Source organism: Diabrotica undecimpunctata, chromosome 1 (genome assembly GCF_040954645.1).
Source record: "Diabrotica undecimpunctata isolate CICGRU chromosome 1, icDiaUnde3, whole genome shotgun sequence".
NCBI classification, from domain to species: Eukaryota; Metazoa; Arthropoda; class Insecta; order Coleoptera; family Chrysomelidae; genus Diabrotica; species Diabrotica undecimpunctata.
This window is the reverse complement of record NC_092803.1, coordinates 85204617-85229766: the sequence shown is the minus strand read 5'-3', so window position 1 is coordinate 85229766 and position 25150 is coordinate 85204617. Positions and strand designations below refer to the sequence as shown.

Here is a 25150-nt window from a genome sequence, read left to right as displayed (position 1 = left end):
TATAAAAGTAGAAAGACTTTCAGTTACATTTCTTTTAATTTCAATGTTTTCATAATTTGGTACAATTCGATTAACTGGTAAAGGTTTATCAGGTCCAAAAACATAAGGAAACATTGGTTTCTCAGTAGACGACCGTGTAGTTGGTGAATTGACTTTTCTTTTTTTTATTTGTTTGAGATTTCGTAATATTTAAATCAGTGTGAGTAAAAACAGAATTTAGCTTGTTTGGAACTTGTTTAGATACCGGAATATTTTTACTAGTTGTAGGCAAACTAGGAAAATCCCTTTCATATTCTGCTACACATTCAAAGGAATTGCTACTTACAAAATTTGAAAAGGATTTTTCACAGTAATTACTTGCTTCTACAAAAGATATGTTATGTTCAGCCATTATATTTTTTATTTTGTTCTGTTTTTCATATTGCGGACATTTATTAGATATCAACAGATGGTTCCTACTTTTACAATGAATACAAAATACAACTTCTCTATTAAAATTATGATCTTTTTCTTTAATTTGACTACATTGAATACACCGTTCTTGTGTACTTTTACACTGTTTGGATACATGTCCAAATCTAAGACATTTATAACACTGAACGACTTCGTTCAACAGGACAAAATACCTTATTAAAAGAAACATAATTCGGCAGAACGTTGCGTTCACATGTGATAATTATTGTCTTTTTATCTATGAATTCAACTTTATTATCATTAACAACTTTACGTTTAGTTCTATATATATATATATATATATATATATATATATATATATATATATATATATATATATATATATATATATATATATATATATATATATATATATATATATATATATATATATATATATATATATATATATATATTAATAACTTTAGAAGATGACTCTATAGTATTTATTAAATAATCTACGTCATACTGAGTATCTACGTCCCGTACTAAACCCTTGATTTCCAACAAATGATTAGGTATGTACGCCTTGAGATTTTTCCAATTTTAATGCTTGATTATTTACTAAATTATTTGCTTCCAGTAAAGACTTTAACAAAACCTTGATGCGATTTCTATCTATGCTTTTAATTTCTAAAATATTTGTAAGTTTTAATTTTTTGAATAATATGTGACCAACAGTCATCGGATGTAATCTACCTAAATTTTCAAGATTTACTTTTTCAATATAAACCCAAATATTTGTATCTGAGCATAAATTGAAGGTTTTCTTTTCCGGTTCCATGACAGCTCCTATTTTCAAATGGTCCTCACTAGACTTCGGCAAATATGCATATTGCATATTTTGCATATTGTGCATATTTTATGCAAATATTTCATATTTTGGCATATTTGTATAAAAGTTTGCATAAAGTGCATAAAAGTTCAGATTTTTATACTGTATTTGAAAATTTTTAAACATACCAATTTATTTCAATTCTTGTATAAAATTTTGTAGTCATTTTAATCAAGAAATGATCTAAGTACGTAATCTCTACAGGTACAAAACATTTACAATTTCAAAGAAGATCAATTTAAGTAGCCCTCAACATTCTTAGAAAGTCTCGGTCACTGAGGCATTCAGTTATTGGATAATCGCTAAGGGTTCGCTCATTTGCATTTTATGATCTAATCCCCAAATCTACCTACAATTTATTGTATCTTAACAGCAGGTAAACGGCTAATAGTTTTGTTCCTAATTTAGGGATTTTCCAAAATCTCCCAGTTTATTGAATTAGGTACCTAAACATTTCTAATTTGATGCTCAGATTTGTAAATCATTTTTGTTCTGATATTCAAAGCGTAAACACTCGTTGTGCGTAACAAAAAGGAAGATTGTGATTTTATAATCCCTAAAACAACCAGTGCTTCAACTTGGATTAAACCTTATAAAGAGCTGTCTATGGATATGGGAAAAATCTACTGTTCAGTCTGTGGCAAAATTGTAAGTATCTAATATTTTTTATTAAATATCTAATATTTCATACATACAGGGTGTTTCCAAATGACACTTACAACGTTTGACTGTAGATACTTCTCGAAAAATTGAACAAAACGATATAGTTAATGAGGGGTCAAACTTATTTACTTTTCGAGATACAGGGTGTTAAAATTAAAAAAAATTAAATTCTTTTAGTTAATAACAACAATAACTTTAAAACCAATAAACGTATTTACTTGAAATTTAGTACTCGTAGGTTGTTTTTAAATGAAAAATAGCTTCCTTTAGTGAGAAAAAATTGTCCATGGTACAATACAATGGTGTGTATTTAGAGAAATTTTTCACCTTTACTTTTTTTTATGAAGTCAGCTATTCTAAAACACAATTATTTTTATTTTAATTGAATTAACAAAAAAAAAACTTTTGTTGAATTTTAAAATAAGTTATATGATGTACTAATGGTTAGTAACAAAAACTAATTTGTGGATTAATACTGCATTTAAAACACTTAGCGAGTGTTTTTTTTTCCAAACCAGTTATTTGATTAACCAAAAACACCTTGTATATTTTTATATTTTAAAGGTTGGGTTAAAATAAAGGTTTTTATTTTTATTTATAGATAGCATGTGAGAAGAAATTTCAGATAGACCAACATGTGAGAACTGCTTCACACATTGCAAAAAAAGGAAAAATAGGAGGAAAACATCAAACTTCAATGGCTAAATGTTTCCAATCTACTTCAAATAAATTAGATGAGCAAGAAACTTTTAATGAAGACTTGTGTCGCGCATTAGTGTCTGCAAACATACCGCTTTCAAAATTAGCAAATGTAAATTTTAGGTCGTTTCTAAAAAAACTTAATGTTCCAAGTGATCGGTCTCTAAGAAGAAATAATGTGAACGGGCTATACTCGTCGGTGTTAATTAATATTAAGGAAGAAATTGCAGATAATTATTTTTACATATCTGTAGACGAAACCACTGATTCCTCAGGAAAGTATATTGCTCATTTATTGATTGGTGTTACCAAATATATGGTATACCTTACCAAAATCTCATCTTATTTCATGCTAACAACTTGAGAAAACAAATGGTTTTTTTTCTTCCGACAACTATTCCTTCTAATAAATTACTGCTTATTTCATCGGATGCTGCTCCTTATATAGTGAAAGCAGGACAAAATTTAAAAATATTTTTCCCAGATTTAATACATGTTACTTGTGTAGCGCATGGATTAAACAGAGTTGCAGAGGAAATACGAAAAAAGTTTCCTCTTTCAAATACCATGATATCCAGTGCCAAAAAAGTATTTCTTAAATCTCCTATAAGAATTCAACTTTATAAAGAAATGCTACCTAACATTCCTCTTCCACCACAACCTATTTTAACGCGATGGGGAACATGGTTAGAAGCAGCTAATTTTTATGCAGATCATTTTGTTAAAATAAAGAACATAATTGATACGTTAACAGATGAAAGTTCCCAATCTCTTTTGGATTCTAAACAAACTTTTCAGAGTAACTTGCTTGAACAAGAACTTTCATTTATAAAATCAAATTTTAGTTTTGTTCAAAAAACAATTACTCAGTTAGAATCACCAAAACTGTCATTGTTCGAAAGTACAGCATTAATAAAAGAATTTGCGTCATGTTGTCGGAACGTTAGAGGTAATATTGGAAAAGATATTTTAAAAAAATTTGAACCTACTGTGGAAAAAAATAAAGGTTACCATATTCTTTCTGAGGTAGTCAGTGTTCTAGCTGGAAATATTTCGAAAACAATTAATTTAGAACCAAATGTTTTGGTTAGTTTGAAAAATGCTCCCGTTACATCAGTTGATGTTGAACGAAGTTTTTCCATATATAAATATATGTACTCAGACAGAAGCCACAAGTTTTTGTTAGAAAATTTTGAACACCACTTGGTCATTTATTGTTACCATAATTCTAAATAAGTTTATTCATACTTAAAAATGATGTAGTTACTTAAAATAAATATAAATCTTAATGAATAGTAGGAAATATTTAGTTATGTACACTTTTTTTTTAAATAAAATTGTTACTATTTTACGATTTTTTTATTTATTTGTATGCATATTTTGTAAAATATTTGCATATTTTCGGGTAAACACGTGCATATTTATGCGCATATTTTCTACATTTTTATTTGCATATTTGCCGAAGTCTAGTCCTCACTATTATCTACTAACATTTGCGTCAACGAGGACGTCCCTGCACTAGTGTTCCTCTTTGGGGGAACAAAATAGAAGTTTACAACCGTAAAACACTTAGATTGTTTAACTACACGGTCATTAACGGTCTTAAAATTACGGTCAAATTAAAATCCTAATTATACATAAAAAGTGAATCACAATACTAATTAGAAGACCGGTTCGGTTATTATGTTTTTTGCACTTAAATTTTAAATCGATAATGTTTATTATTAAAAACTATAATTTTTATCGGAGAACTTTTAAATTCAAATTTTCACTTTGACAGTTATTTGACGCATAACAATAAGTTTTGCACGTGTGTTGGTTGTGTGGAAAGTTTTTACGTTGTTCAAATCATGAATGTTTTGCTTGTGTGAGTCCATTTCAAATAGGTAAAAGAAATAAATTAGACTGTCACAATCAATTTAATTAAACTACCCAAAACGACCGGTTTCGCTTTCTAAAATTTGCAAAGCATCTTCAGGTCAAACGGTACAAAGAAAATTAAATGCTGAAATTATAAAAATTTCAGCTTTTTTATATTTGCTATATTTTCAATAAAATCTATCATATTCTGACAATCTAAAATTTATCTGACTTATGGTACCTTAAAAAGTAATATAATTTCCCAAACTGTTTATAGTACTTTGAATTTCTAATTGGAACTTTTGTAAATATGACAGAAGCCAGCAATATTTAAAAATTGAATAAGTTAAAATTGCTAATATAACTGCTACTGCTACTTGCTACTGTTATATTATACTGTTATATTATTTTAATTTTAACTTATTCAATTTTTAAATATTGCTAGCTTCTGTCATATTTAGACACATACATTAAGTTACACTGACTGCTTTGTTCGGACTTCCGTCCTAACATGTCAATTTTGTCATTTCAATCAGTTGCTATCATCAAGTCCTCGTAGACACTTTGTCTCAGGACCAGCAACTTCATGTGGAGTCGTACGTTGCCATGATATCTAATCCACTGGTATCTTTAACATCCTAATATATAAGACTAAATAATGTAAATCAAATTGTAACTTATAACTTTTAACGGGTTTTTACCCAGATATTTAGTGGCTCACAACATGTACACCTAGTAAGTATTAACCACATTTTGTATTAACCTTGGTCAAAATTTAAACTTCATGTTCTTTTTAATTAAAGTGGTTATATACTTTTTAGGACACTGATGATGGAACATGGTTTCCGAAAACGTTTTGTCTTCATGACATAGCCCGATTGGGTTTTTTAATTTATATACCTTTTATAAAGGATTTTAACAAATTTTTTTATATTGTACATAAACAAAAATGGGGAGAATTATATTCTATATAATTTTGATTTCTTTGATTTTTTGTGCTACAATCAACATTTAAGGTTCTACGCTTGTCTTTAAGAACTAATTGTCAACACCGCTTTACTTTCCCTACATACAGGTTTCGTCAATATTTTTAAGGATATCTCTACATAAACCTAACGTAATCTAAATAATCTTATATTGTTGTTTTATATTTTATATTCTTCACAATTCGTTTTTTAAAGGCGCCGCACAGAGGAATGATAAAGACGGCAATTGGGATCAGCAGAGAAGAGGGTCTCAGAAAGTTATGGCAAGGTGTCCACGCAGCCTGTGTCAGACATATGATATACTCAGGAACGAGGATCATTACATACAAAGCACTGAAGGATAATTTTGTGAAACAGCACCCAGAACAAAAGTATTTTCCCATCTGGCAATCCGCGATATGTAAGTACAGATAATTTTAAATATTATTACGTTGTGAGAATTTCCCTCTTGAAAGTTAACTGTTAAACGCCGTCTACACTCTCGATCGAAGTTCTTTGGACGAAGTGTCGAAGTGAAATCAATCGAGGCGAGGTGACTCTACATACTCGTGAAGTCGAGTAACGTAGTGTGACACTTCGTCTTCGAACTTCGGGCCCTTTGACTCGGACGCCAAAAACCGACACAGATCGGAAGTAGAATAAGATGAAGCGAAGTCGCATGAAGTACCTGTCTACACTCTCGTACTCGTTGAACTTCGATCAACTTCGAAGTATAGTGGCAGTTGATAGTTAGATGCATTGAAAGATAGGTGACAGTAATAGTTGACAAATGTCAGTCAAATGACATAAGTCTTAAATTTGGTATCTTTTTTTATTAATAGTAAATAAAATTAACGTACTCTTAGTTTCTTAATGCAATCTATATATGTATATATATATATATATAATTATTATTTATATATATATATATATATATATTTATATATATATATATATATATATATATATATATATATATATATATATATATATATGTATATATATATATTATATATATAAATATATATATATTTTTATATATATATATATATATATATATATATATATATTATATAATTTCTTCATAATTCCTCATAATTTACTATGGAATCACTAACAGGAGAATTTTCCTGTCATCATGGCATGTGTTTGTCTTTTTAAAGACGAATTACATGCTATGATCTTTTCTGACGGATAGTCTCAAGTTAAAGTTGATTTCATGTAATCGAATGAACTATCTTATAAGTAAAGTCGTCTACTTTAAAATGTATAATGTATGTCTGAATTGTCAATATAGATGAGTCAGATAAAATTAAATTACTAGAAGAATTTTTCACTAAGTAACAAAAAAACAAAATTTGTTTAATTTACTAATGTTTGTATTTTGAGAACGATTTCCGAAGTGGAAATTGAAACGTCAATAAACGTACTTTAACCTTTAATTGTGGCTCATTCCCATTTAAATAGTAATTAAAGATTTTATTGCGTAAAAAACAAAAAAAAAAAGATAGTTTGCAAATCAATGACCTCGAAATTTGATTAAGCGTGGATACATAAGTTAAATAAATAGCTCCGTTCGTACTCCTTTCCCACTTTCCCCTAACTATATCTTTCATGATGGTTTTAAGCCGACGGCCACGGTTTGAGTTTATGCATTCGTCCTCTTAAGGATTGTTCTGAAGTATAATAACCGTAACCAAATCGCCCATTTAAACTGTTCTTCTATATGCGTCTATATTCTTTGGTATTACCAATAAGAAGAATGTTTCAAACATTATTGCGAGTACCATTAATTAAAGTACAACCCCATTGGTTTCCGAGATTGTCAGTAAAAAAGATTGAGATTTTCAAATATTTGAATAAGCTTTTGAAACATTTATTAGTAATAAGATAAAAAATAAGATAAATAAGAATAAACTATGAATTATGCTTATCTACAGGTATTCAGTGCTTTACCGCACAAATATCAAACTAAAAATTATTATGCAGCTGACTTATAATCTACGATTATCTCGAAAACGGTTGAATTTTCAGGTTACTAACAAGTATACCTTTTCTCTGTAAAAATAATGTATCTTTAACATTCTCTAACACAAATAGAGCTAACTTAACGAGCAAAAAAGTTAAGCCAAATTTATGCCACACTTGAGGCATATATGACGCCCTCTATTAGTTACATTAAAGTATGTATACAATTATAATTTCTACTACTCAAAAGCATCCAACTGTAAATTTTTGTCCAAAAATATTTACAAAGGTAAAAGTTATAGCGAAAAATAAAATTTTAAATTTCCACTTTAACACCCTGTATCTTTCTTAATATCAACATTTTATTAAAGCAAGTTGGCTTAAATCGTAATCTTTTAAAGTGCAAAATCTACGGTTTCTGTTTGTACAATTACTTAAGGACCACCCTGTATATCGATACCTTTTTGCCATAACATCGTAAGTGACAAAATTAGGGAAAACAGTTTTATTGAAGAATCGTATCTATCAAGCCGCTAGGCACCTCCCAGCAAAATTATCGTAAGCTATAATAGCATAGTCTTGGAGAAAAAACCGAATTTGCTGTAACGTAAGTCACATAAAAATCTGAACAAATCTATTTTGTAGTTGTGAAAACATCGCATGGACACCAAAACATCGTAAGGTGCAAGTCACGTGGTACAAAAATTGCTACTTACGATGCAGCGAAGTGCGTTACGATCTATTAGTGCACTGTGTATAGCCGCAGAGTCAGAACGTAAGTATCTACCACAAAATAATGTTTTCGGTAATTATTTATGGTTTTTACTTTTGCTTTAGGCATAAAAGATGTTAAAATAAAACGTCGAAAACAAGAGGCTGGAAGAAGCAGAAGACAATGTTCGTACAAGTATATCATTAGGTGAAATGATGTGGAACACGAGGTGTGCCAACAATTTTTATTGAAAACCTCGGATATTTCACAAATGACTTTGAGATATACGAAAGAAAACTCTACGTCAGCCATATTTTCCAAAATAGATCCGAGAGGTAAGCATGTTCCACATAAAAAGACTGGGAAAGAGCAGAAGCAGAATGTTTTGGATTTTATCACGTTGCTACCCGCTGTCCCACCTCATTATTGCAGAAATAAAACATCGAGAAGACACTTACCCACTGAATTTCATAATGTATCATTCTTATACGAACTTTTTAAGAAGAAACAGTTAGAAAATCGCATAACTAAGAACGATATCGTTTCCCTGCAAGTGTTCCGAAAGATTTTTATGGCAGAATTTAATATCGGATTTCACTTGCCGAAAAAAGATAAGTGCAAAGTATGTGAAGTGAGAAAAGACAAAGATTTTGAGGAAACAGAAGAAACAAAGCAATTGTATGAAAAACATTTGGAAAACAAAGAAAAATGCAAAGATTCATTTCTAGCTGAGCAAAAGAAAACTATCTAAGATTCAAAATTTTTATGTGCTAGTTTCGATCTACAGAAGGTGTTAAACATACAACATGGAGACAATTTGCTCTTGTACTACACCAGAAAGTATGCTTATTACAATCTTATGGTTGACGAAAGTGGAACCCAAAATGGGTTTTGTTATTTGTGGGGAGAATGTGACGGAGGACGTGGCAGTAACGAAATATCTACCATAATCTACAAATATTTGCAAGAAGTTGATAAAAGACAAACCGTAAAACATATGTCACTAAATTGTGATAGTTGTTATGGACAGAACAAAAACAAGGCAATGTTTGTAATGATCTCGACTTTTCTTAAGGATTCTGTTAATATAACATCAATCAGTGTGCGATACTTACTACCAGGCCATACTTATATGCATGTCGACCCAGTTCACGCAACAGTTGAGCGGTTTATCAAAAAACGCATAGTATGGGCCCCATCAGAATGGTGCACATTGATATCCAACTCTCGTACCAAACCTAAACCATTTGAAACAATAAAAATTGATTTCGGCGACTTCTTAGAATGGAAAAAAATATCTGATGATGTATTAAAACCGAGTAAATTCAAATGTAAGAACGGAAAACCTATAAAAATCAGTGAAATTAAAAATGTAAAATTTGAGAAAGGTAACCCAGATATTATTATAGAGGTTGACAATTTAAATAATGGCCAGAACTGCATCAATTTCACGATGGAATTAAAAGGAAAAAAAAAACAAAACGGCTTTATTCTCAAAAATTGTTTATTTCCGTTGCAAAGAAAAAAGACTTAATTGATCTCTGCGACAACAATATAATTCCTCTCAGGTTTCAAAAAATATAGGCTAATGAAAACGTCAGCTACGCCAGATAAGCTAGCAGAATCCGATGAGGAAGACGAAAGCGATGAAGGGCCCCAAGATTAGATTTTTGCTGACTAGCTATGATTCACATTTATTATACCACATACAATAACATTAGATATTATGACTATTTGTAAGTTTATGACTAAAGCGATTTGTTGTTCAGTTAAATGCCTATTGTACTTTTTACTTTTCACAAATAAATTACCTTAAATAAACTATTTTTGGTGTTTTTTTATATATATTTATGTTACTTTAAGGGGTTGTCTCTAAACATACTTTTTATCGTAAGTGCTGAGCTTACGATAACAATCATAATGTAAAATTATTTCTGAATTTACCAAAATTATCGTAAGTGTTGGACTTGTATAAAACTACAGTAGCAAAATTATTTTTGATGCTTCCAAAGTAACGTAAGTCCAACTACAAAAAAACTGAAACTATTTTAAAGAAAAATCATTACTTTACTTCAAACACTCATCATAATACGCCCGGATGCCAATTTTCACTTCAATTGGACATTTCTAAACACGTTTATTGAAAAAACTGCCGTACTGTAAAATTTACTAAACGAGACTTACGATGTTATGGCAAAAAGGTATCGATATATATATATATATATATATATATATATATATATATATATATATATATATATATATATATATATATATATATATATATATATATATATATATATATATATATATATATGTATGTAAAAAATATATCTTCCACAAAAGCTTTGTGTAGCTTGGATGTATTTATGAATTTTTTAAAGTACGCCTCAGTGTGTTTAAATTCAACTTTCAAAAACGTGCGTGTTTTAAAGTTACCATGGCAACATCAACAGTTTTAAATATTGATCTGACCTGACAGGAGTACATACCTTGTAACGGTAAATAAATAAAATATGACTAAAATATTACTAACAAATGTTTCAAAAGCTTATTCCAATATTTGAAAATCTTAATCTTTTAAATGAATGTGAAAAGTACAGTTGGTATTATTTGAATTATTTATACTTCCGTTTTTTAAATCAGAGGAAATGCTGTTAAAATTAATACTACCGACAATCTCGGAAACCAATGGGGTTGTACTTTAATTAATGGTACTTCCAATAATGTTTCAAACATTCTTCTTATTGGTAATACAAAGAATATAGACGCATATAGAAGAACAGTTTAAATGGGCGATTTGGTTACGGTTATTATACTTCAGAACAATCCTGAAGGCAACGAAAAACTGAGAACGAATGCATAAACTCAAACCGTGGCCGTCGGCTTAAACCCATCATGAAAGATATAGTTAGGGGGAAGTGGGAAAGGAGTGGAAGTGGAGTGAAAAAGTGGAAGAAGATGCATCTCCTGGCTCAACAATCTGAGAAAGTGGTATAATTACACTTCCGTCGACTTGTTCAGAGCTGCAATCAAATGTGAAAATAGCTGTGATGATTACCAACCTCCTTAGCGGAGACGGTACGTAAAGAAGTAGAAGAAGGGAAAGGAGTACGAACGGAACTATTTATTTAACTTATGCATCCACGCTTAATCAAATTTCGACGCCATTGATTTGCAAACTGTCATTTTTTTTACAAAACAATAAAATCTTTATTTCCAATATATTAAATTGTTATTTGAATTTTAAAACTTAAAAAGGTATGAAAGTTACACGTAAATGAAAAATACATGTAAATAAAATTTTATAACTTTGAATTAAAAATAGGTTTATTCCAACACTACGAAAAACCGTCACATAATTTTTTATTACACTGTTTTCCTGCCCAAAAATTTACGAAACATTTTAAAAAAATTTCAAAATATATTCAACTAAAAATTTCATTTTCTTAGTACTTTTCATTAAACTTTTTAGACTATTGTTGTGAATTTATTAAAAGGTTCAATATTTATAACACTTACGGATTTAATTTATTTCTTTATTTATATTAACTTATCTGACAATAATTTATTATATCCGTACGTAACAAATTCGCGAGCGCGGGTGTTGAGAATTAACTAACTGTTTTCAAAATAAAAGTTCCCTCATATTTATACGAAAACAGCTGCTCTAGAATCCCATGGATTTTGACCTCAATTGACCTGGTTTCGCCTCGAATGGACAGGCCTAATTCCGGAAGATTCGAATGGAACCAGTTTTTTTATTACTTGGAGTTTATGCCAGCTATTCGAAAGGTCTCGTATAATCTAAAACAGAACAGCATTAGTCATAATATAATACGGTTATTTTAGGCCAGGATAATTATCGTAACATTGCCCCCCTCTTAAAAGATGGTTCCTCCTGGAACCTTGTCGGGACTGGAACCGGAACTGTATGCTGGTATCGGCAACTGGACCCTCTTTTAAAACTTCCAGTTGTATAAAAATGACAAGGGACGGTTTTGTCTCCGCACCAGTAACTATGCGGATTGCAACAGACTAACACCTGGACTTCGGTGTCTTTAAAGATCTCCTCCACCATATTTCGGATAACCCTCCAATCTAATTGGCGGCACTCCAACTTTGGCATGGCTAACTTTTGCACGTCGGACTCTAGTACGTGCTCTCTCAATTGAAGTAAGGCTTCCCACACATCTCGGTAGGTAGGTTGGTCACGGGCAGTGTCTTTTGTTACCAGGTAGAAAAGGTAACGTGATGCATCTTGGAGTTTCAAGGTTTTACCGGGAGCTGGCACCTGGCATTGAAGTTCTGCAACTCGACCAAACTTCCTTCGAAAGACGGATGCCAACCCTGGTGCGTCTTTGATACTGGCCGGGATGGTAAGGGCCAGCGAGTAGTCATCGGGGAGCGCGAGTAGATCTTGCTTTTCTTCAGTGGTAACACCATGTCTTGCTTTACCGGTACCTCCATAGGCACCCATGAATTCCTCAAACGTGAGGTCAGACACGTCTTGGACTTGGTTTACTTCCACTTCTTCATCTACGTCGTGGTCACCTTCGAAAGACGCCAGCCGGTTATGGTGTACTATCATCGGTTTTCCCCTCGGAATCTTGCTTATTCGGTAGATGACATCGTTGATCTTCTCCATGATGAGGTATGGACCTTCCCAAAGCTGCTGCAATTTGGGAGAACAACCTTTTCGCTTCTTGGGATTATACAGCCATACTTTGTCGTTCTTCTTAAAGCAACCCTTTTCGGCTTGTGTATCGTACCGTTTCTTCATTCGGTCGCTAGCGATCTGAAGGTGGGAACGGACCAACTCATGTATATCGTCCATTTTTCTTCGTAATTCGATCACATAATCCTCACCTGCTACATCTTCTCCAGGTCGACACCCAAATTCTAGATCACAAGGTAGTCGCATTTCGCGTCCGAATAGGACTCTGGCTGGTGTCTGACCTGTTGATTCGTTAACAGCAGATCTGTAGGCCATTGTGAAGAACGGAAGGTATTGGTCCCAATCTCGCTGATGATCGGACACCATCTTCGTCAAATACTTGCCGACTGTCCTATTCATCCGCTCTACCATACCATCAGATTGCGGATGATATGCTGTAGTTCTTGTTTTCTTCATGCCTAGTCTATCACATATTCCTTGGAATAGATCGCTTTCGAAGTTCCTGCCTTGGTCACTATGTATCTCCAAAGGCACTCCAAATCGGCTGATATATTCTTGGATCAACTTGTCTGCAACGGTGACGGTCTTCTGGTCGGGAAGTGCGTAAATCTCGACCCACTTAGTAAAGTAATCCATTACTACCAGCATGTACTTGCCTCCCTTTTCACTTTCTGGAAATGGCCCAGCGATGTCCAAAGCTATTCTTTCAAACGGGCTTCCAACATTATATTGTCTCATAGGAGCTCTCCTTTTCCGGTGAGGCCCGTTACTCGTAGCACAAATAGTACATTTCTTACACCAGTCTTTTACGTCGTCGGAACTGTTCATCCAATAAAACCGTTCCCGAATTCGCTGAAGGGTTTTCCTTACACCAAAATGCCCTCCCGATGGACTGTCGTGTAACTGACGAAGTACTTCGGCTATTCTGCTCTTTGGGATCACCAACTGTCTTCTCTTCTCTGAACCGTCATCATTTTCCAGGACTCGTTTAAGCAAGCCATCTTCGATGATAAATGAGTCCCACTGGGCCCAATACGTCTTAACTACTGAGCATAGGTTTGATATTTCCTACCAAGGTGGTCGACGGTTTTCCTCTTTCCATTTTCGGATTTTCTGTATAACTGGATCTCTCTCTTGTTCTTCCCTTATCTTAGTAGGCGTCCAGTCGTCGTTGACAATCGTCGTTCTTAGCACTGCTGCTTCCTTGGATTCCGTTTTGTTGCAGTGGGGACACTCTGCTGGGCATGGCCTTCTGGAAAGAGAATCAGCGTTTCTGTGGCTAACTCCGGCTCGGTGCTCAATCTTAAAATCGTATTCTTGGAGTCGTTCGATCCACCTGGCTATCTGACCCTCTGGATTCTTAAACTGCATCAACCACTTAAGGGCGGCATGGTCGGTTCGGATTAAAAACTTCCTTCCATAGAGGTATTGATAGAAGTGCTCTACTGATTTCACTACTGCCAGAAGTTCTCTTCTCGTGACGCAATAATTCCGCTCAGGTTTTGAAAGGACTAAGATGAACTCTCCTTCTGGCAGTGGATACCCCAAAATTGGTGCTGTTATTAAATGCTTTTTCAACGTTTCAAAGGCATTTTGGCAGTCTATATCCCAGCGGTATTCTCTTGCTTCCTCTGTAAGTCGCGTTAATGGCTTAGCGATATCTGCAAACTTCTTAATAAACCTCCGGTAGTAAGTACATAGTCCAAGAAAACTTCTCACTTGATGTTTGTCAGTTGGTTTTGGCCATTCCTTAATGGAATCGATTTTTCCCTTATCCACGGCCACTCCTTCTTTACTGACTATATGACCCAGATAATTGACTTTACCTTGAAATAGCTGGCACTTCTTGGGGTTTAGCATCAATTGGGCAGCTTTAAGTCGATTAAAAACGTTTTCTAAATTCCTCAAATGATCTTCGAATGTCTCCCCCAAGACGATTATGTCATCTAAATAAACCAGGCATGTTTTCCAAGATAACCCTCTCAACACATTTTCCATAAGCCTCTCAAATGTCGCAGGAGCATTACAGAGTCCAAATGGCATAACGTTGAATTGCCACAATCCAGATCCTGTGGTGAAGGCCGTCTTTTCTTTATCTACTGGGTCCATTTCTACCTGCCAGTATCCAGACTTCAAATCCAAAGTAGAAAACAATTTACTTCCAGCCAATGTGTCCAATGTGTCATCGATCCGAGGCAGAGGATAACTATCTTTCTTGGTAACGTTGTTCAGCAAACGGTAATCCACACAGAACCTTGTCGTTCCGTCTTTCTTCTTAACCAGGACCACCGGAGAGACCCATGGGCTCGTAGAAGGTTCTATCACCCCGTCTTTCTTCATTTCCTGAACAATCGTTTCAGCTTCCTCTCTTTTCGCCTGTGGTAATCGTCGAGCTGTTTGACGAATTGGCTTAGCATTACCAGTATCAATTTTATGCTTGACAACGGTAGTTCTTCCCGTCTTTCCTCCTTTCGGTACGAAAATATCACGATACTGCCGAAGAAATTCCCTTAATTTCCTTTTCTCCATCTGATTTAGAGACTGTCCTGCAACTGCAACCATTTGGTCGAATTTGTCGTTGGAATTATCAGATGTTGTCGCCTGACGGATTATGGATGTCACAGGTACACAAGTTCCTACCTTTGTCTCTTTCTTGATGGTCACTGGGTAGTCGTTGACATTGATAAGTCTCACAGGAATTTCTTTAGCCGAAGTCACCAATTCCTTTCCAATTATGATTCCACGGCCAACCTCATCGTCGTGGTTCCAAGGCTCCATCATAACAGGTGTCCCTTCGTCTACAATTCCCTGTAGTCGCGCTACTATGATCGTTTCGCTTCTCGCAGGCACGACTGTATCTTCTGTAATGGCTGCTTGCACGGTGTTGTCATTATGTGGATGAAGAAATACCTCCTCGTTGCCAACCTTGATTACCTTATTCTTAAAATCCAATTGGAATCCATGCATATTCATTACGTCCATTCCTAATATAACATCCTCTTCGATGTCAGCAACTATAACAGTATGGACGAACTTTTCTGCTCCAACTCCCAATTGTACCTGGATTTCTCCATGAATGTTGGCATTTTCACCTGTAGCGGTCCGAAGTCGCAACCTCGTTGGTAATAGTTTCTTACGGTTGTTTATAACTGTTGGGCGTATAATGGTTCTGGTCGCTCCGGTATCCACCAACAACGTATGCTTTTTACCATTTATGTCTCCATCTACATATACACTATCTTCACGACATTTCAAAGAAGCTATTAGTATGAGAGGGTCTTTGGAAAAGTTCTGGGTCGAAGCTGCCCCCTTAAGGCTGACCCGTTCTAGTTTTCCTGATGGTGAGTTTCTTGACTTGCGTCGTACCTAGGGTGCTTACAGGAGCTTCGTACGTGTCCTATTTCGCCACAATTCCAGCATCTGATGGTCTTCGTTTTCTTGTATGTCATGCTTTTTATCATATTAACGAGCTGGTCAAGTTTATCTTCATCTCCTTCCTCTTTTACAGTTCTAACTTTACTGTACCCGCCAGAGGCCTGCGTAGCTGACTCGTATTCGAGGGCGGCGGATAAGACATCAACCAGCGTTTTGTGACGAGCTAATCGCAGTGTTCTCTGCATTTCATGATCACGAAGACCATCAATAAACGTTTGAACGGCCAATTTTTCCATCATGTCTTCGGGAGCTGTTGGATAAGCATATCGTACTAATCTGGCAATATCTACCTCATATTCTTGAAGAGCATCATCTTTCTTCTGTCTACGATTTTTAAGCTGTGACTGATATACATGCTCCAAATGTTCGTGGCCATATCGCATATTTAACCTCTTCTTCAGTTGTTCGAAATCATCGGTCTCCTCTACGGCTATGGTCTGAAGCACATCTAAGGCATCTCCTCGAAGAGCGATAGTCAGGTTTACAGCCTTTTCTTTTTCAGACCATCCATTTGCTCTTGCGGCTGATTCGAACTGTTTCATGTAGTTGTTCCATGATGATTTTCCGTCGAAAGTTGGGACTTTCACATGGACAGAACCTCCACTTCCTTCAAATTTCGGTCGTGTTTCCAACTTACATTTCGTCTCGTCTTCTTTTGTCTCCACTGTAATCGGATTGTTACCTCTCTCTGCTGTCCCTGTTTCCTCCATCTTCCTTTCCATCTCTTTCCATATCTTTTCTTCGAAGGCCAACATATCGGCAGCAACTTGGTCTTTTAACGAAGACATTCTATCGTCGAGGGCAGACATCTCAGAAGTGACTTTAGAGATGTTAGCAGAAACTTTACTTTCCAGAGAAGAAATCTCGTTAGAAACTTTGTTTTCTAATGAAGCGATGTCGCCGGATACTTTGTTCTCCAATGATGCGATGTCACCAGAAACTTTCGAAATATCGCCAGAAACTTTATTCTCCAATGATGCGATGTCACAGGAAACTTTGTTCTCTAATGATGCGATGTCACCAGAAACTTTCGAAATCGACGAGATAACAGCAATATGCTTGTCTTCAAATATATAAGTTTCCGGATCCAAACCTTCTTCTTTTAAAGCGTTCTTTAGTCGTTGAACTAAATCAGCCTTTTTCCCGGTAGAAGCTAATTCCCTATCTTCAAGGTGCCTTCTTAAATCCGTAACTGTGAGCTCATAAATCGTAGCCATGTTCACAATTTATTTTATATTCACTTGTATTATTATTATAAGTCTAATTTATGTTCGATCTCACTCTGACACCATTTGTTGTGAATTTATTAAAAGGTTCAATATTTATAACACTTACGGATTTAATTTATTTCTTTATTTATATTAACTTATCTGACAATAATTTATTATATCCGTACGTAACAAATTCGCGAGCGCGGGTGTTGAGAATTAACTAACTGTTTTCAAAATAAAAGTTCCCTCATATTTATACGAAAACAGCTGCTCTAGAATCCCATGGATTTTGACCTCAATTGACCTGGTTTCGCCTCGAATGGACAGGCCTAATTCCGGAAGATTCGAATGGAACCAGTTTTTTTATTACTTGGAGTTTATGCCAGCTATTCGAAAGGTCTCGTATAATCTAAAACAGAACAGCATTAGTCATAATATAATACGGTTATTTTAGGCCAGGATAATTATCGTAACACTATCTTCGAAATTATTTCATTGAACAATTGTCCTGTTCAAAAAAGTATTGTAACGATAAGACTACCAAAGAGAATTGAATTACTATTATAAAAATAATACATCAATCAACCATGGGAGCGTATCGTCTATGCTTCGCCTAGCTCAGTCTCTCAAGTGTGAATTCGTCTTGGCTTAAACTATGAATTAAACCATGAACCCTTAACTGATAGCAAATAAAACAATTACTTAACTAATAATATTTATTAAAAATAAAAAATAATAATTGAGTATGCAAAAAACAACCCTGCCAATGCTTTACATTAAATAAATTCTACCGGACTATTTAGTCTACCGGATAGAGAGAGAGAAGAGAAGGCAAATATTTATTCTACGGGACATAAAGAGAGAGGAAAGAAAGACAGAGGGCGCCAACTACTTTTTGAAGAAAAAATAGTAAAATCGAAACTGAAGGCAAAGGAATTAATAAATTAATAAAGAAATTAAAGTAAAATAAATATTTAAATATAAATTAATAAAGATGTGACGTTTATACCGTTACAGTATTCAATGAAACTTTTTACTAAATTTTGAAATTTTCCATTTCGCCGAAACTTCCAAACTTCTATTATCCATAATCTTTTAATAACAACAAAATGTGAAAATTTTTACGTTGTATTGGTACTATTTAATCTTGTTTTAAAATAACAACTACTAGCATTGTTTAAATAGGACTAGTTAGACAATCCTTATGGAACAAACGTTTGACTTTAATTCTGCCGTCACATGGCGGCCTCTAGTCATAAATTTAAAAAACTATTAACAGAAACTTAATTCTCCGCAGGATTCTATTCGAGTATATTTTTGCCTGTCTCCTAACTAAGGCAAACCTGTACACGGATGCCAGATTGTGAAGAAAATATAAAACTTTAATAAAATGCTTATTGTTATTATCGTTGTATGCGTCTAGTGAAAGATAACTTGACTATTTCGAGCGAATATTTCAAACTGTTTTTATACTTTGAGACTTGCTAAATCTAAATCGGTTAGTAATCTATTTATATGAAGTAGGTAAATGCTACCTTTTTTAAATTTTTATTAGTTTACCAGATATTTAATTTGGTTATATGATTTGCTAGGAAAGGATTAAATATTTAATTGAAATATACTCGATTGCTATCGTCTTAGAACACTAATGCAGATGTTTATTTTTTAGTCAAGACTTAAGTTTTATCATTGTTTAAAAAAGAAAATCTTTTTAAACAATGGTTTTATGTATGTTTTGAGAAAATTAAATTTTCAATCTTTTAATCTTTAAAATGACGTTTGAAAATATAGTAAATTTATAGGTATGGTTTTTTGATAATGTTTTTGAAACAAATAAACACACCGATATGCCACAACAAGAGGCAACACATATTTAGGGAAAAATTAATCTATGTGTTGGGATAAAAGGAATAATAAAACAACACTTTAATAAATAGTATCCTTTATTTTATTTATTTATGTATTTTATGATATAAACACCATTTTTGTATTTCTGTTTACATAAATGAGAATGTTTTTTTCAATCAACTCGCCCGATTTGAGCTGTTTAATAATGAAATAATTTTAAATCACAAAGTGATATATATTGCAAAAATTAAATTTGCATTATTTTAATAGTTATATACCACTTATCAAAATTCTAATATCTACACATAGACAATATTAACGAAATAATAATTCAAGATAAAAAAAAAAAACAAAACAAAATTGTTTACATTGATAGTTATAGAAATTGATTGTAACATTGTTTTCATGACCTAAAATAAGCAATGTATGTATTGCGAAACACTATTGACTGGTTGAGGTTGTTTTGCTATCGAATACGTATAAAAAACGCGTGGTGTCGTTAACAAACCTTCCTCTTCTACCTCACTATATTTTTTTGGTTTGCATTTAGATATTTTTGGACAAAATGCTTACTGCAAGGAATTTTTTTTTAAATCGGGTAGCTCCAGACTTTCCAATGCAGCATTACCTACAACAATATTATTATTAACACAACTTAAAAAAAGCAACTTTCTGCACAATAAAGTAAAAAAACAATTTAAGTTCTGTATTCAAAATATAAATAACTTCGCAGTTGTGCCAATATATGTTTATATATATATATATGTATATATATATATATATATATATATATATATATATATATATATATGTATAATATATATATATATATATATATATATATATATATATATATATATATGTATATATATATATATATATATATGTATATATATATATATATATATATATATATATGTATAAGAGTAAGAAAAAAGAAATTTTTTAGATAGGAAAAAAAAAGATCCCATAGGACTATCAGAAACTAGTCCTATGGGATCTAGTCTTTCACCCATTCTAAGTAGCTATGTCATGGATGATGTTATCAGTGATTGTGATTGTATTAACAATTGCACTTTTTTCATTCCTTTTTTTTAAGATATGTAGATGATTTAGTTTTGGCACTTCCTAAACACAAAATTATTGAAATGGTCAACATTTTCAAGTATCATAATCAACATATACCATTTACAGTTGAGGAAGAGATAGACAATTCTCTAGTTCCTTAGAGTAGGTTTCAAGTCCAGTGCTTTATACAGGCTGGTGAATTGTTTGCAGTTGGTAAGTTTGGTATGGTTGATTCGTAGTCTTGTAATAGTCGATGCTTCTCTTATAGTTATGAAGTCTAGGGAGAGATGACCAATAAAAGATTGAAGTTTATGAAAAGTTGTTTTGCTCTTTTGTTCTAAGTTTTGTCAAGTATCCTCTACCGACTTTTTTAAAACGAATTTCGAGATTCGTTAGCTAGTTGAATTGGCATGGTTGGTAGCTTCTTTGGCACAATGATCTGCTGTTTTATTACCAGTAATTCCGGTGTGAGAAGGCAGCCATATGAGAGAGACTGTTACATCGTAAGCAGAGAGATTTTGGTATTATGTCATGAATGTTTTGAACTAATAGGTGCTCAGTGAAAATTGTATTGACTAAATAGATATATGAAAGTTAATCTGAACAAATAGTTTAGAACAAAGGTTAGAAGATTCAAGTTTGTTAAAAATAGTGAGTGAGGTATATATTGAAGGGAGATCTTTAGCCCAGAGGGGAAGTAAAGGTAGAGGAAATGAACTAGTCAGAAAAAGGTCAATATTTTTAAGTAGTGGACAAATTAATTGAGGTATAGGATTTATGATAAGGTGTTGGTTATTGCTAGTGGAAGAAGACGGCACTGTGGCAATTAGGGAATGAACGGGATTAAATGGATTTGCGGATGTTGATGCAGCATACGAAAGTAGAAGTGATTATCGTCTTGGGTAGGAGAAAGTTCATTAGATTCACGGTATACACTCTCAATAGGACTAAAGCGAAAAGCGCTCAGAAGTAGTTTTATTGGCACCCCATTGAAGATGACTGAGGGATTTAAAAATGTTCAACCTTTTAAAACAATTGATTTTAAGTTCAGAGATTTGATGTTTTCAATTTAATCTGGAGTCAAACATAAAACCGAGAATTTTACAATAATTAACAACAGAAAGTAGAGAATTGGTAAATAAAATTTGGGGTAAGGGAGTGGAAATCCCTATGGAAAATTTTATTAATTTGGTTTTGCTCTCAGAGAGTGATAATCTTAATTCGTTAGATTTACTACACTTTGTATAAGTTTATATGAGGTTGAGACAGATTTAACATGGCATTAAATGATTAGGTCATCAGCGTATTGAACATATTTGATGGGAGGCAAATTTCGTTGATGGCAAAAATGAATAAAGTTAAACTTAATACAGATTCTAAAGGGACACCTTAATTTTGAGGAAGAGATTGAAAAAGTTTACCCTTGGTAAGGACTTTAAAGATTCTTTCAATTAGATATTTTTTACAAATGAGAAAATATTACCATTTAAATTATAGTGGGAGATTTTATCAAAGATTGCTTTTCTGGAGATTAAATAAAATGCCCCTTCAATGGTAAGTACAGTTGCTACGACATCTTGTTGATTATAGATTGCTTAAGAAATGTGTGTGTACAAAAAGGGTGTACATATGTGAAATTATGAATATAATTTCGGTGTATGAGGACTGTATTACATAGGGCTGGTTCAAATAAATTAGGATATGTGGCAAAAGGTTATACAGACTATATCAAATTAATTTTATATAAAGTCTTACCAATTCTTCTGCTGCACATATACACACTCGCGGTATTTAGAGGCTTTCAGTCGCGGTTGTTCTTCATACGGGGAAACTGTCCGGTTACCGGTTTCTGAAGACGTGTTTCGCGGTACTAACACTTAGATCACGATATAGAGCACATTTTTCGTCTGTACACGATTAAAATAGTATTTTCGGTATTTTTCGCGTAACTACATGCGAGAGAGTTAGAGTGGAGAAAAAGCGCGGTAAGTCTGTACCAAGCGATAGATAGCAATAGAGAGATTATACGTCTGCCTAATAAGACTCAGCAGACGAAAGAGAGGACGACTGTTTGTAGCAACAGTCAGCAGTCAAGTGTACAACTGTCTGTATTTCTAATGAAGTGGGGTTAAAATGTGAGTAGGAAGGGTTGGAGAACGGGAAATAATTGTAAAATTGTGGTAGAATGGTAGCTAGTAATACAGCGAAAAAATGACATGTCATGAAGACAAAAACGATTTGTCTTCATGACATAACCCGTTTGTGTTCGTTTGTTCTTTGTAATGATCTTTCTTTTATCTTAGTATAGATTAGGGCAAGATCTTTCATTAACGATTGTCAGCGGTATGTCAGTGGTAAATTTACTGGCTTCATTTAGAGGGTCGTTGGTGCCTAAGGAATTTTCGAGAAATTTTTCAAGATTATTCTAGAAAAACCTAATTTTTGTGTTTTTATAGGATTTGAGTGCAGCTTTTAGTTCGAAATAGTTTATACGAGAGTTCGGATAATTGTTATCTTGTGAAACTGAGGAATAATGAAAGGGCGAAGGAAGAAAAGAGTATATATGGTTAGGTTCAGATTTGTTGCAAAACTTTTCTTTTAAATTTTCTGCCAGAATCTTGGCTGTCTCTTAATTGTCAAGGATAACCTTTCGATTAAAAAAGAGATTGGAGATTTTAAGGTTATTTTTTATTAACAATTTTTTTTTCCACACTGGGCTAGTATTTGAAGTACATAAAGTTTTCTTACTTAATTAAATATCGTGTCTAAATTTGGCAAAAGATGAAGTAAAAATATACAGAGAGCAGAAAAAATGAATAAATGCGAGAGAAATAGAGAAATTCTATTCATCATGTATGCTGTGATTAGATTTGACATCAGATTTATCAGAGGATGCACTTATATATACTCTTGTAAGTCGAAGGTAGGCTGTTCTTTTAACTTTTTTAAGATTCTAGTAATACGGTTTTTATTGATCTTTTCCTTGTACCTATGTAGAGCTGCAATAAGTCCTTTTGAATACCTATATATACCTATTGAATACCCTATGTTGGAGGATTTTTAAGCTTCTTGTAGTGGGGTGATACATACAAAAGAGTTCTCAAGAAATGTAATAAGTTGCGTGGAATTGAGTGTAAAATTAGTCGGATTATCTTTGTAAATCATTTTTATAGCGTAAATATAATATCCGATTATATAATTTCGATACCACCACTTTGGGTGGTATCGAAAATGCCGAAGGAGGAAAAGAACTTAATAGAGCAAGAATACCGGATGAAGATAGAATGGTAGGAGTATCAGGAGGACTGTCATTGAAGTGTCCCCTTTTTTGTCCTACTGCCAACATGGGCTTTGAATTAGTACGACCAGGGATGGATAAATCCATAATGGCAGCCAGAATGGGTATGTAGTTAACGGAGATGGACTCAATTTCCGAAGATAGAAATTCTTTTGATGAAGTTAAGGATTTAGGATTAAGGACTCCTTAGAGTCAGCTGAAAATGAAAAAGAGGGAGGAACATTAGCTGCAATGAGTGTGTGATCTGGTCAACTGGAGACTTTGCAATCATACCCCACGGTACGACCCGTAAGCTTACAAAGAAAACACTATAGTCTGTCAGAGAATAAAAATATTTTAAAGGATGTATTTTCATGGTTAATTAACAGAGAAGATTGCACTTCGAAGTTCACCTTGTCAGGGATTACAAATGTTACCCTAGGAAAACTCCTGATAATATGCCTATTGATCATCTGATGTTCCGTATTTTTTAGGGACGTCTCGATTAGTGAATGCGGAATGGAAGGAGATACATTTGAAATAAGGATTCTTTTGGTCGCAGAAAGAAGCCTGCAGATAAAGATGACATTGAAATTAATTATGACGTTCGGTGTATTAGTTGATCAACGATGTCGGTAGAAGTGAGGAAAATGCGGATTCGATTATTCGAAATGCGAGATGTAAAAGTAATATTTTTTGGATAAACCATTTCACCAATTTCTATAATATATTTAAATAAAACAGTATTCAAAATGGAGTGCATGACAATAACTTGTTTCCTTTTAGGAAACGAACGGGGAGGAGGTCTAGAGACTGCGGCAACGACATATGATTTTGGGTTGGAATTGAACCTGTTTTGTGTAAATGTAAATATTTAATTGCTGTTCATGATGTGTAGTCCTGGTTACCCAGACCGTAACACAATACCTAAATGTGAGTACCTAATGGACCCTCTCCCAAACTGGAAAGAAAGAAAAAAGGATCTCACCTATTTCTTGTGATTTTCACTGGTTTTCTTTAATTACACCAATATAGCCGCAATTAAATTCGACTATTAAAATATAAAACCAAATTTGATACTTGTTTTCTTATCACATTGTGATTAAAGAACTTCGCTTCGTATTGTTAACTCGTCGATGAATTACTTTATCTGTTTAACACTGTTTAAATCTTTAAAATCCGCGAGGAACTTTAAAAAGGGTGTTTAACCTTTGACAGTTATTTGACGTTTTTTGAATCGATTATTTGAAGCTTTATTTGTAAACTTCAACATTTTATTAAAAAAACAGTTTGAAAAAATGCTTTTTAGCTTCTAAACATTTATACTACTTTTGATATTTTTCATGTCATACGGCTGTACGTAGGCTCAATGAAAAGCTGGTGTAAAAGCACAATTAAAAAAAAAACAGAAATTTCCATAACCAATAACAAGAAACAAGCTGAGATATTGCAGCGGACAGATCTCCCTTGCATTTTTC

The 25150-nt window shown here is 33.3% G+C and overlaps 1 protein-coding gene across 8 annotated transcripts in view; it reads left to right on the top strand.

Moving 5' to 3' along the window:
• LOC140451024 (mitochondrial uncoupling protein 4-like) overlaps positions 1-25150 on the top strand; it is a 360669-nt gene that overhangs the window by 128298 nt on the left and 207221 nt on the right. For all 8 annotated transcript variants that reach the window (XM_072544737.1, XM_072544744.1, XM_072544753.1 and 5 more), the window contains exon 4: positions 5692-5896. In XM_072544737.1, coding sequence (XP_072400838.1) covers positions 5692-5896 — 205 coding nt within the window. The remainder of the gene's footprint in view (positions 1-5691; positions 5897-25150) is intronic.